General features: G+C 38.3%; 1 protein-coding gene across 2 annotated transcripts in view; it reads right to left on the bottom strand.

Annotated features, from left to right (window-relative positions):
• EIF2B3 (eukaryotic translation initiation factor 2B subunit gamma) overlaps window positions 1-12,305 on the bottom strand; it is a 143,847-nt gene that overhangs the window by 83,099 nt on the left and 48,443 nt on the right. For both annotated transcript variants that reach the window (XM_077845228.1, XM_077845229.1), the window contains exon 5: window positions 8,787-8,898. In XM_077845228.1, coding sequence (XP_077701354.1) covers window positions 8,787-8,898 — 112 coding nt within the window. The remainder of the gene's footprint in view (window positions 1-8,786; window positions 8,899-12,305) is intronic.

Below are 12,305 nucleotides of genomic sequence, written 5' to 3'. Positions count from 1 at the left end.
GAAGCAGGCTCCATGCACCGGGAGCCTGACGTGGGATTCAATCATGGGTCTCCAGGATCGCGCCCTGGGCCAAAGGCAGGCGCCAAACCGCTGCGCCACCCAGGGATCCCACGATCCTATTTTCTACCGTGACTGTACCAATTTACATCTTCACCAACATTGGACGAGGGTTCCTTTTTCTCCACATCTTCACCAACACTTGCTGTTTCTTGTCTTTTTGTTTTTTGTTTTGTTTTGTTTTGTTTTGTTTCTTGTCTTTTTGGTTTTAGCCATTCTGCCAGATGTAAAGTGATGTCTCATTGTGGTTTTGATTTGCATTTCCCTGATGACAAGTGATACTGAGCATCTCTTCATGTGTCTGTTGGCCATGTGTATGTCTTCTTTGGAAAAATATCTATTCAGGTTCCCTGCCCACTTTTTGGGTCAGATTTTTTTTTCGGTGTTAAGTTCTTTTCTTTTTTTAAAGACTGAGAGCGAGAGAGAGTGTGTGTGTGTGTGTGTGTGTGTGTGTGCGCGCGCACACACATGTTGGGGAAGGGGCAGGAGGAGAGAATTTCGAGTAAACTCCCTCCTGAGTGCAGAGCCTGATGTGCAGCTTGATCCCATGAACCATAAGATCATGAGTTGGACGCTTAACTGACTGAGCCGCTCAGGTGCCCCAATAAAAGTTCTTTATGAATATTTTGGGTATTAATCTCTTACTGGATATATTGCTTACAAATATATTCTCCCATTTAGTGGACTACCTGTTTGTTTTGATGGTTTCCTTCTCTGTGCACAAGCTTTTTATTTTAACGTAACCCCAATAGTTTATTTTTTTGTTTCCCTTGCCTTAGGAGACATATATAGAAAAATGGTTGTTATACTCAATGTCAGAGAAATTAGTGCCTGTGTGCTCTTCTAGGAATTTTGTTTTCAAGTCTCACATTTACTATTTAATTCATTTTGAGCTTATTTTTGTGTATGGTGTTAGAAAGTGATCCAGTTTCATGCTTTTGTATGTAGCTGTCCAGTTTCCTTAGCACCATTTATTTTTTTTAAACTTTTTTTCTGTTTGTTTAATTGATTAATTTATTTGTGATAGTCATACAGAGAGAGAGAGAGAGAGAGAGAGAGGCAGAGACATAGGCAGAGGGAGAAGCAGGCTCCACGCACCGGGAGCCCGACGTGGGATTCGATCCCGGGTCTCCAGGATTGCGCCCTGGGCCAAAGGCAGGCGCCAAACCGCTGCGTCACCCAGGGATCCCCTTAGCACCATTTATTGAAGAGACTGTCTTTTCTCTGTTGTATATTCTTCCTCCTGTGTCATGGATTAATTGACCATATAAACCATGCATTTATTTCTGGGCTTTCTACTCTGTTCCATTGATCTACATGTCTATTTTTGTGCCACTCAATGCTCCTTTTTTAATACACCATTCTGCTTTTTGGGTTCATGAATGCAGTATTCTCTTACCTCTCAATGAGGGCAAGGATTTTGGTGTATTTTGTTCACTGCTGTATTCCTAGCTCCTAGAACAGTGGTACTCAGATGCTCAAATATTAATGAATCTTTCTGAGTAATGTTACCTTTTTTGAAGTTTTCTTCTCTCTGAATAATTTGTTGGTTTTTCTGCTAACTTGTTGTTTTTTTTTTTTTTTTTCTATTTGTTTTGGCCTCTAGATTTTATAATCCCTGTTTCTGTCTAAATTTAAGAGTGGCATAATAAATATTTCATTGTGACACCTAACTCTGGGAAACAAACAAGGGATAGTGGAAAGGGAGGTGGGTGGGGGGTTGGGGTGAGTGACAGGCACTGAGGGGGACACCTGACGGGATGAGCACTGGGTGTTATGCTATATGTTGGCAAATTGAACTCTAATATAAAAAAGTATATATATTTCATTGTGAGCATCCAACATGTGGCTTTGCCAACTTTGAAATTCAATGTAGGATGACCCAAGAAGTGGGTTTTCTATTGGGAATTCCTCAATGTCTGTATCTTTAAGTCTCCTCTTGGACCATCTGTTACCATAGAGAAGAATCCTCTAATGTTCTTGCTTGACAGGTACAAGCCTGGCTGCTAGTATTTAGAAGATAAGTGGGAGACAAAAGCTGAAGATCTTAGGATATACATTCACTTAATCCTAATTTTTCTTTTTTTTTTTTTTTTGCTTATCACCAAGGCTTTTATTTTTTTTTATAAATTTATTTTTTATTGGTGTTCAATTTGCCAACATATAGAATAACACCCAGTGCTCATCCCATCAAGTGCCCCCCTCAGTGCCCGTCACCCAGTCACCCCCACCCCCCGCCCACCTCCCTTTCTACCACCCTTAGTTCGTTTCCCAGAGTTAGGAGTCGCTCATGTTCTGTCTCCCTTTCTCATATTTCCCACTCATTTTTTCTCCTTTCCCCTTTATCCCCTTTCACTATTTTTTATATTCCCCAAATGAATGAGGCCATATAATGTTTGTCCTTCTCCGATTGACTTATTTCACTCAGCATAATATCCTCCAGTTCCATCCACGTCAAAACAAATGGTGGGTATTTGTTGTTTCTAATGGCGGAGTACTATTCCATTGTATACATAAACCACATCTTCTTTATACATTCATCTTTCGATGGACACCCACTTAATCCTAATTTTAAGTATGGTACCTCCAACCTCATTTATGCCTAGTGCCCCAATCCAGAGATCTTCTATTTTACCCTCTTCTTCTTTTTTTTTTTTTAATTTTTATTTATTTATGATAGTCACAGAGAGAGAGAGAGAGAGAGAGAGAGAGAGAGAGAGGGGCAGAGACATAGGCAGAGGGAGTAGCAGGCTCCATGCACCGGGAGCCCGACGTGGGATTCGATCCCGGGTCTCCAGGATCGCGCCTTGGGCCAAAGGCAGGCGCCAAACCGCTGCGCCACCCAGGGACCCCCCCCCCCTTTTTTTTTTTTTAAGATTTTATTTATTTATTCATGAGAGACAGAGAGAGAGGCAGAGACACAGGCAGAGGGAGAAGCAGGCTCCATGCAGGGAGCCTAACTTGGGACTCGATCCCGGGTCTTCAGGATCAGGGCTGAAGGCGGCGCTAAACCGCTGAGCCACCAGGGCTGCCCTATTTTACCGTCTTCTGAGAATAAATCTCCAGTCTCTTGCCAGCATTGTGAGGTTTAGGGAAGGAAATCTGAGGGTTTATCTACAGTTTGGACAAATTTTCAAGGGATCCAGTTTTTAGCTTCACTTGTGGATATAGCTGGTGCTGCTGAATCTTGACTCTTTAGAGTTTTGTAGGGTAAATGAGTTTGCAGTTCAGTTTTCCCCATTGCTGGCTTAGCATTCAGCTTTCTGAGGTATATTATATTGTCTTGCTTTCCTGCTTCCAAACTTCTGTTGTTGCTCTTTCCTTTTTCATATTCTTTAGTCTTCTGGATTTGTAACTCTCTAAAATCCCTGTATTGCTGTTTAAGTGGGATTTCATAGGTCATCATATTTACTCAGCCCTTCTATCTTTATATTAAAATCCTTAAATAAAATTATTTTACCAAGAAGTCCTTCTATCTTTGTTTTTTAAAAATATTTTTTTAAAAAAATATTTTATTTATTTATTCATGAGAGGCACAAAGAGAGACAGGCAGAGACAGAGAGAGAAGCAGAGAGAGAAGCAGGCTCCATGCAGGGAGCCTGATGTGGGGCTCAATCCCGGGATTCCAGGATCACGCCCTGGGCCGAAGGCAGGCATTAAACCACTGAGCCACCCAGGGATCCCCTTCTTCTATCTTTGAATACATCTTTTGGTCACATGTTTAGTTCTCTATTTTAGAGACATTAATTTGTTTAAGTCATCTTTGTCTTTTTTTTTCCTATTAGATTCTGTATAATTTTTAATCATTTTCTTTTTCTTTGAAATCACTGAGTACCTCAATCCTTTCCTCTATGTCAATAATTCGATTTTCAGTGGTATCTGTTATGTTCTTTGCTATTTTAATTGGTCCTCAATTTATTTTCTTAGTTCCATCATTTCTCTTTTTATCTTATTTTGTTGTTTTATCACCTCATCACTTAACTTTCATTTATTAAATTCACTTTTTGATGAGTTGTTTTATAGTTTTACAGTTGTATAGTATAGGAAATTCTATTTATTGAGTTATGCCTTTTTCAGAGTATGTTGTCTTTTGTAGAACATTTTTCTTGCCTTCATTTTGTTTGCTGTATGTCTGTATAGTTGATATACTGATTCTTTTGGTCTTGTCTGGGCCTGTTTTGTTTGTTTTGCTCTGGTTTGAATGAGTTCTTATCTCTCACCCTCCTGTATCTGACACCAACTACTGAGTGGTGGTTATTTTTTTCCTTTTTTTAAATTGAAGTATAGTTGATACACAATATTACATTAATTTCATGTGTATAATACTGTGATTTAACACCTTATGTTACGCTCAGACAAATGTAGCTACCATCTGTCACCATATAACACTATTACAATACCACTGACTATATTCCCTGTGTTGACCCTTTCATTCCAATGACTTATTCATCCCATAACTGGAAGCCTATACCTCCTACTCTCCTTTACCTCTTTTTGCTTACCTCCACTCCCCTCCCCTCTGGCTACCACCAGTTTGTTCTCTATTTATGGGTCTGTTTCTATTTTTTATTTTTTTAATTTTGTTTTTTTTAAAGATTTTATTTATTTATTATTTATTTATTTATTTATTTATTTATTTATTTATTTTTATTTTTTTTAGAGAGAGGGAGAGAGAAAGAAAAAGAGGGAGTTTGGGGCAGAGTGAGGAGAGAGAGAATCTTAAGCAAGCTCCATGCCTAGCGGGGAGCCCAAAATGGGACTCTATTTCACAATCCTGAAATCATGACCTGAGCCTAAATCAAAAGTCAGATGCTTAACCTACTGAGCCACCCAGGCGCCTCCAAAAAGATTTTATTTTTAAGTGATAACTACACCTAACATGGGGCTCAAATTCATAAGGCCAAGATCAAGAGCTGCATGCTCTAATGACTAAGTCAGCCAGGTGCCCATTTCTGGTTATTTTATTTTTAAAAATTTATTTGAGAGAAAAAAAAATATTTGAGAGAGAGAAAGATTGTGTAGCACCAGAGCATGTGAGTGGGGGAGAGGGAGAGGGAGAGAGAATTCCAAGCAGGCTCCCGACTGAGTGCAGAGCCTGAGGTGGGGCTTGATGCCAAGAACTTGAGATCATGACCTGAGCTGAAATCAAGAGTGCAATGTCTAACCAACTGAGCAACCCAGGTGCCCAGCCCATTTCTGCTTTTTAAAATTTGTTTCTTTGTTTTGTTTTCTAGATTCAACATATAAGTGAAATCATATGGTATTTATCTTTCTCTGTCTGACTTTTTTACTTAGCATAATACCCTCTAGGTCCATCCTCATGTTGTTGCAAATGGCGAGATCTCATTCTTTTTTATGGCTAATATTTCATTGTATATATTACCACATCATCTTTATCCATTCATCTATAGATGGACACAAGTTGCTTCCTTATCTTGGCTACTGTAAATAATGCTGCAATAAACACAGGAATGTACAGATCTTTTCAAATACTATTTTTGTTTTCTTTGGGTAAATACCCAGTAGTGCCGGTTATTTTGTATTCTGTGTACGGTCCTATGGCTTTAGGGAATGATGAGTCAGAGGGACAGAAGGGGCATAGGAAACACAGCTACAGAACTGCAGGATCTTTGTTAAAACATTTTTCTTTCCTGAGATTCTTTTTTTTTAATTTTCAAAAAAATATTTTATTTATTTATTTACTGAGAGAGAATATGAGCAGGAGAGAAGGGCAGAGGGAGAGGGAGAGAGAGAGACTCTTAAGCAGACTCTGCACTGAACACAGAGCCTAACACAGGGCTTGATCTCACAACCCTGAGATCACGACCTGGGCTGAAATCAAGAGTTAGATGCTTAACTGACTGAGCCAACCAGGCGCCCCTCCTTCCTGAGATTCTGTTAAATATTCTTGTTTCATTCCATATAATTAAGGAGTATATTCTACTCCTACAGAGGAATAGTTTCTGGCTTTATATTACTTCACCTATTTATTCATTTTTAGGCTTGATCTCCTTTTTCTTTTTTTTTTTTCCAAAGATTTTATTTATTCATTCATGAGAGACACAAAGAGAGAGAGAGAGAGACAGAGACAGAGGCAGAGGGAGAAGCAGGCTCCCTGTGGGGAGCCCAATACGAGATTTGATCCCAGGACCCCAGGATCACAACTTGAGCCAAAGGCAGATGCTCAAACACTGAGCCACCCCAGTGCTCCTTGATCTTTTGTTTCTGTTAAAGAGTCAGCCTCATTGTTCATTTTCCCTGGTTTATCACTTACTTGCAAATAGTTCTTCCCATTGATTCTCAGTCAGAAGAAGATAAAAGTACAGATATGTGCTCAGTTACTTCTTTCCAGCTTTGGAGCTATTAGTTGAGAATTTATGGAATTCATTAATATATCAGTATGGCTTCTAGGGAATGGTGATAGGGTGGAGTTGGGAGCCTATTTTTATTCCTTTTTGTTTCTCATCAGAATCTTGTTTCTTTCCTTGATCACTAGTTTTTAAGCTTTATTGTATTTAATTATCCTACTTTGCCATTGTTGAAATTTCTGCCAGTTTTATATTAATTTATTTTTTCACATTTAATTAGGAATTAGTAGTAGGAAGTCTGCAAGGCAATTGAAACAACCAATTTAATTTGGAAATGATATTATGCATGTATTTTCAAGTGTTGTTTATTTATTTAGGAATAATAATAATTGGGATGGCTGGGTGGTTCAGTGGTTGAGCATCTGCCTTCAGCTCAGGTCGTGATCCTGTGGTCCCAGGATGGAGTCCCATATAGGGCTCCCTGCATGGAGCCTGCTTCTCTCTCTGCCTCTCTCTCTCTCTCTCATGAATAAATAAATAAAATCTTAAAAAAAATTATCTACAATTTTTTGGCTACTTATTATGAAACAGGTATTATGTTGTTTTATGTACATTTATTTCCTACGGCAGCCCTATTATTACTAAACCCATTTTTATAGATGAGACAACGAAGGCTCTAATATCAAACTCTAATCCACTGGGCTAACTGAAGCTAGAATTAAGTTTCATTTTCATTAGAATATATATTTTGAAATATGTCTCCTACCTCTGCTGTGCTAGAGAGCAAAACAATAAGCAAGACACTCTTCCTTCCCAACTTATTCCTTTCACATTCATTTCATCCAGGCTCCAAACATGTTTTTTGTTTGTTTTTAAAGCAACAAAAATGGGTTTAATAAAGAATAACAGAGGGAAAAAACAACAACAACAACAACAACAACAACAGAGTATTCCAATCTGGGACAAGGATGCTATGGTAAAACAATAGACAAGTCCAATACAAGTCCAATCCAGGCTCCAAACAGTTTTTCAACATTCCTGTGTACTGGTATCAGGTAGTAAAGCTCTGAGTATGGTGGCTTCTGATGAAAAAGTCCATGCTGGGGGAGCTCTCAATAAATGGTGATTAAAGAAGATGTGCCTAGGTTATCCATTAGTAGCCACTAGGGTGGTTACTATAAAAAATAGAAAACAGTAAGTGTTCATGAGGATGTACAGAAACTGGAATCTTTGTGCACTGCTGGTGGGATTGTAAAATGGCACAGCCAATATGAAAAACGGTAGGGAGATTCCTCGAAAAATTAAAAATAGAACTGTTGGGATGCCTGGGTGGCTCAGCGGTTGAGTGTCTGGCTTCAGCTCAGGGCATGATTCTGGAGTTCTGGGATCGAGTCCTGCATTGGGTTCCCTGCATGGAGCCTGCTTCTCCCTCTGCCTAAGTCTCTGCCTCTCTCTTTCTGTGTCTCTCATGAATAAATAAATAAAATATTTTTAAAAATAGAACTAAAAATAAATAAACAAACAAACAAATAAATAAATAAAAATAAAAAAATAGAGCTGTCATAATCCAGCAATCCCACTACTGGTAGTATATCTAGAAGAATTTAAAGTAGGCTCACAAAGGGATATGTGTACACTCATGTTCACTGCAGCATCATTCACAACAGCCACGAGGTGGAAGTAACCCAAATGTCTAGTGACAGATGAATAAATTTAAAAAATGTGGCATGTACACACAATGGGAGTATTATGTTGCTTTAAAAAAGAAGGAAATTCTGATACACGCTACAACATGGATGAACCCTGAGGATACTATACTAAATAAAATAAGCCAGTCAACAAAAGACAAATACTGTATAATTCTACTTATCTGAGGTATCTATCTATTTAAAGTAGTCAAGTTCATAGAAACTGAAAGTCAAGTGGTGGTTACCAGGAGCTCGGGATAGGGAAAAGAGAAGAGCCATTGTTTAACAGATGTAGAACTTCAGATTTGCAAGATGAAAAAGTTCTGGAGATCTGTTTCACAACAATGTCAATATGTTTAACACTAGTGAACTGTATACTTAAAAGTCGTTAAGATGGTAAATTTTTGTTGTGTGTTTACCGCAATTAAAAAAAAAAAAGGAAGTTCTATAATACTGTTAGAAACACAGTCCTGTTTCCACTTCTCCCCACAGCTGCTTTGCCCTACTGCTATGCATGATTTGACTCTACCTTGGCAAGAAAAAGACACAGGGAAAAGCTAAGCTTGTGTGGTGAGGAGAAGCCTTCATTCTGTCTCATGGGAAAACAGTCACATACTTTTGTCAATTTCACACAGTATAATCTAGTTTTCATTCCCCCTTTCCCATCCACTGGGTGGTTTTATTTTGTTTTAAGACCAGGAAAATTGCCAGAAAGAAAAACCCTAGGGCTTACTTCTGCAGGATGGATCCCTTAATGACCAGCTCTTCATCCAAGTCCGCTTCATTAGCCATGAAGAGCAGCCTCTTTCCTGTGCTGTCCACTCCAATGAAGTCACGCTGCTCCACTGAATCATACAAAAGAAGGGAAATCAAACAAAGCCATTCACCCCTGCCTGCATGACTAAGTCAGGGGGACAGAGCACCTGCTCACAATTCTCTTGGAACTAAATACAAGATTGTTATATAGCACATACTTACCACAATGTTTAAACATAGATAGTCAAAATATTTTTGTATTGTTCTAAAGGATGTTATTAGGTAAACTGGTAAAGTTTGAAAAGGGTCTGTAGATTAGAATATTGTAGCAGTGTAATTTCCTGTTTCAACAGAGTGTCCTTTTCAGGTGGCAGTGAGGGGTTGGGGGCAGGATACACACTGATGTATTTAAAGGCAAAAGGAATAATTATCGGGGATCCCTGGGTGGTTCAGCGGTTTGGCGCCTGCCTTTGGCCCAGGGCGTGATCCTGAGGTCCCGGGATCGAGTCCCACATTGGGCTCCCTGCATGGAACCTGCCTCACCCTCTGTGTCTCTGCCTCTCTCTCTCACTGTGTCTATCATGAATAAATAAATAAAATCTTAAAAAAAAAAAAAAAGAAAAAAAGGAATCATTATCTGCAACTTATTCTCAAATAGCTCATAAAAATAATAATAGTCTATGTAATATATATACATATTATATATTGAATGTATATCATGCGGAGAGAATAATAGAACTAATGTTAACATTTGGGGAATCTTGGTAAAGGATATATAAGTTCTCTGTACTAGTCTTGTAATCATTCTGTAAATATGAAATTATCTCAAAAACAAAGAGCTATGGAGGTGGTAGATACACTAATTAGTTTGACTATGGTAATCATTTCACAATCATGTCTACATACAGCAAAACATCACTGTACATTTTAAATATATGTAACATTTGTTAAAAAAAAAATGAGGGACACCTGGGAGGCTCAGGGGTTAAGCATCTGCTTTTAGCTTAGGTCATGATTTTGGAGACTCCGACTCCTTGAATGGAGCCTGCTTCATCCTCTGCCTATGTCTCTTGCCTCTCTCTCTCTCTCTGTGTCTCTCATGAATAAATAAAATCTTAATAAAAAGATAAAACTTCCTAAGGTTTAAAAAAAAAAAAAAAGATGGGGATCCCTGGGTGGCTCAGTGGTTTGGCGCCTGCCTTTGGCCCAGGGCGCGATCCTGGAGTCCCGGGATCGAGTCCCGCGTCAGTCTCCCGGCCTGACGGCCTGAAGCCTGCTTCTCCCTCCTCCTCTGCCCCCCTCCCGTGTCTATCATAAATAAATAAATAAATAAATAAATAAATAAATAAATAAATAAATAAATAAATAAATATTAAAAAAAAAAAAAAAAGAAAAGCCACATCCGTGGATGATCTGTAAACTCACACACAGCACAGAAAGTATAACAAGGAATTCTTTCTCTGCAAATACCCTACATCTGCTCACTGTGGAAATGGGAATAACATCATTTAAGGACATGTACATTCAATCAACATTATCTATATGTCTATTATGCATTAGATTTTATGCCGTGTAAGAGAGGACTCAAAGAAAATAAGGTGCATATTTACTAATGTGGAGAGTTCCCTGGTAGACAGTGATGTTTCAGGCTGTCATGTTACTGCTGTTTTCTATGTTATATTTCTTTCTACCAACAAGATTATAAATTCTTCAGAGGCAGGCTTATATCTCCAATAACATCTAGTACAGTGTCAGGTACTTAATAAAAGCTCCTACTAACATCTGTACAGTATATATCTATAACTTACAAAGCATTTAATATAGAGGCAGCACAGCTATATGATTAAGAAGAGAGCCTTTGAGGCCTAACCTCCTGGGTATAAATCCCACTTACTAGCTGTATGTCTTTAAGAAAGATACTAAACTTTTTTGTTCCTTAGTTTCATCTGCAAAATTGGTATCATAATAGTGTCTACTTCACAAAGGCTTGTTATGAGGATTAAATCAGTTAATATTTGTAAAGCTCTATTAACACAAAGATTAAATAAAATGTTTTAAAAAATTAAACAGAATATATGCTCTCATATGATCCTCACAACAATCAAATAAATCAAGGATTTAATACCTCTTTGGAAAAAGGAAAAAAAAGTTGAGCTCTAGAAAAATATTTTTTTATAAGCAGGCTCCATGCCCAATGTGGAGCCCAACATGGGGCTTGAACTCATGAACTCAAGACCAGAGCTGAGATCAAGAGCCTGACACTTAACCAACTAAGCCACCCAAATGTCCCTAGAAAAATAGTATTTCTATAGATGAATTTGTTTGCCTCATACTGACAACTGCTACTACATAACTGAACATGTTTCAGTGTTGGCTGCAGCTGCCTACACACCTAGAACCAAATGTATTACTCAAATGTGTAATGTGTTTAGCCTAGGTGATTGAAAGCATTCTTTCCTTCAGATGATTTCTAGTCATTTTATCATATGCAGTGTCTGAATCTAAATAGAGAAAAACTACCATAAAAAGTTTTATATTGGGGTGCTCAGCTGGCTCAGTCAGAAGAGCATGTGACTCTTGATCTCATGTTCATGAATCTGAGCCCCACATTGGGTGTAGAGATAACTTAAATAAACAAATAAACTTTAAAAAAAATACGTTATATGTTTTTTTTCAATAACCAGGATTTGTGAACTCCAAAGAAGGAAGGGTAATTCCAATTTGAAGGTAAGTTTTACAGAAAATTTAGTTTGAAGCAAAATTTGCAGAGAATTTCAAATGTCACATAGTAGATATGACGTACATCAATTCATCCATTACACTGAAATTTGAGAATATAACAGTCTGCAACAGTCTGATTATGAGCCAGCATTTTAAAAAGAAACACAGTGATGTTATTTTTGGATATAATTTGGAGTTCTTGTTCTATCCAAGTCCTTCAGCCCACAAAACCTTGAATTACTGAATGTCCTGGGACCAGTGATTTCTAACAAGTCCATGTTTCAGCTATGTGCTCTTGACTCACATTCCTCACTCTCAGGGTCTCCTTCCTTGTATTTGCTTCCTTGTAGCTACCATAGTAACTGAGATTTCAGAATATGCTACAAATTATAGGAATTGGGAAAGGTTTTTTTTTCTGTTCTGTTTTAACAAAGCAAATTCTACTTTTGGAGCAGAGCAGGTAACATCAGAATGTCCATCCTAAATAGACTACACAAATGAGATTAAGAAAACAGTTAAAGGGTGCTTGGGTAGCTCAGGTCATGATCCCAGGACCCTGGGATTGAGGCCCTTAGCAGGAAGCCTGCTTCTCCCTCTCCCTCTGCCTGCTGTTCCCTCTGCTTGTGCTTTCCCTCTCTGTCAAATAAATAAATAAAATATTTTTTTTAATTTTTATTTATTTATGATAGTCACACAGAGAGAGAGAGAGAGAGAGAGAGAGAGAGAGAGAGAGGCAGAGACCCAGGCAGAGGGAGAAGCAGGCTCCATGCACTGG

This window comes from Canis aureus, chromosome 13, assembly GCF_053574225.1.
Source record: "Canis aureus isolate CA01 chromosome 13, VMU_Caureus_v.1.0, whole genome shotgun sequence".
Taxonomy (NCBI): domain Eukaryota; kingdom Metazoa; phylum Chordata; class Mammalia; order Carnivora; family Canidae; genus Canis; species Canis aureus.
Note: the sequence above shows the minus strand (reverse complement) of the source record. Positions and strands in the feature narration are given on the sequence as shown.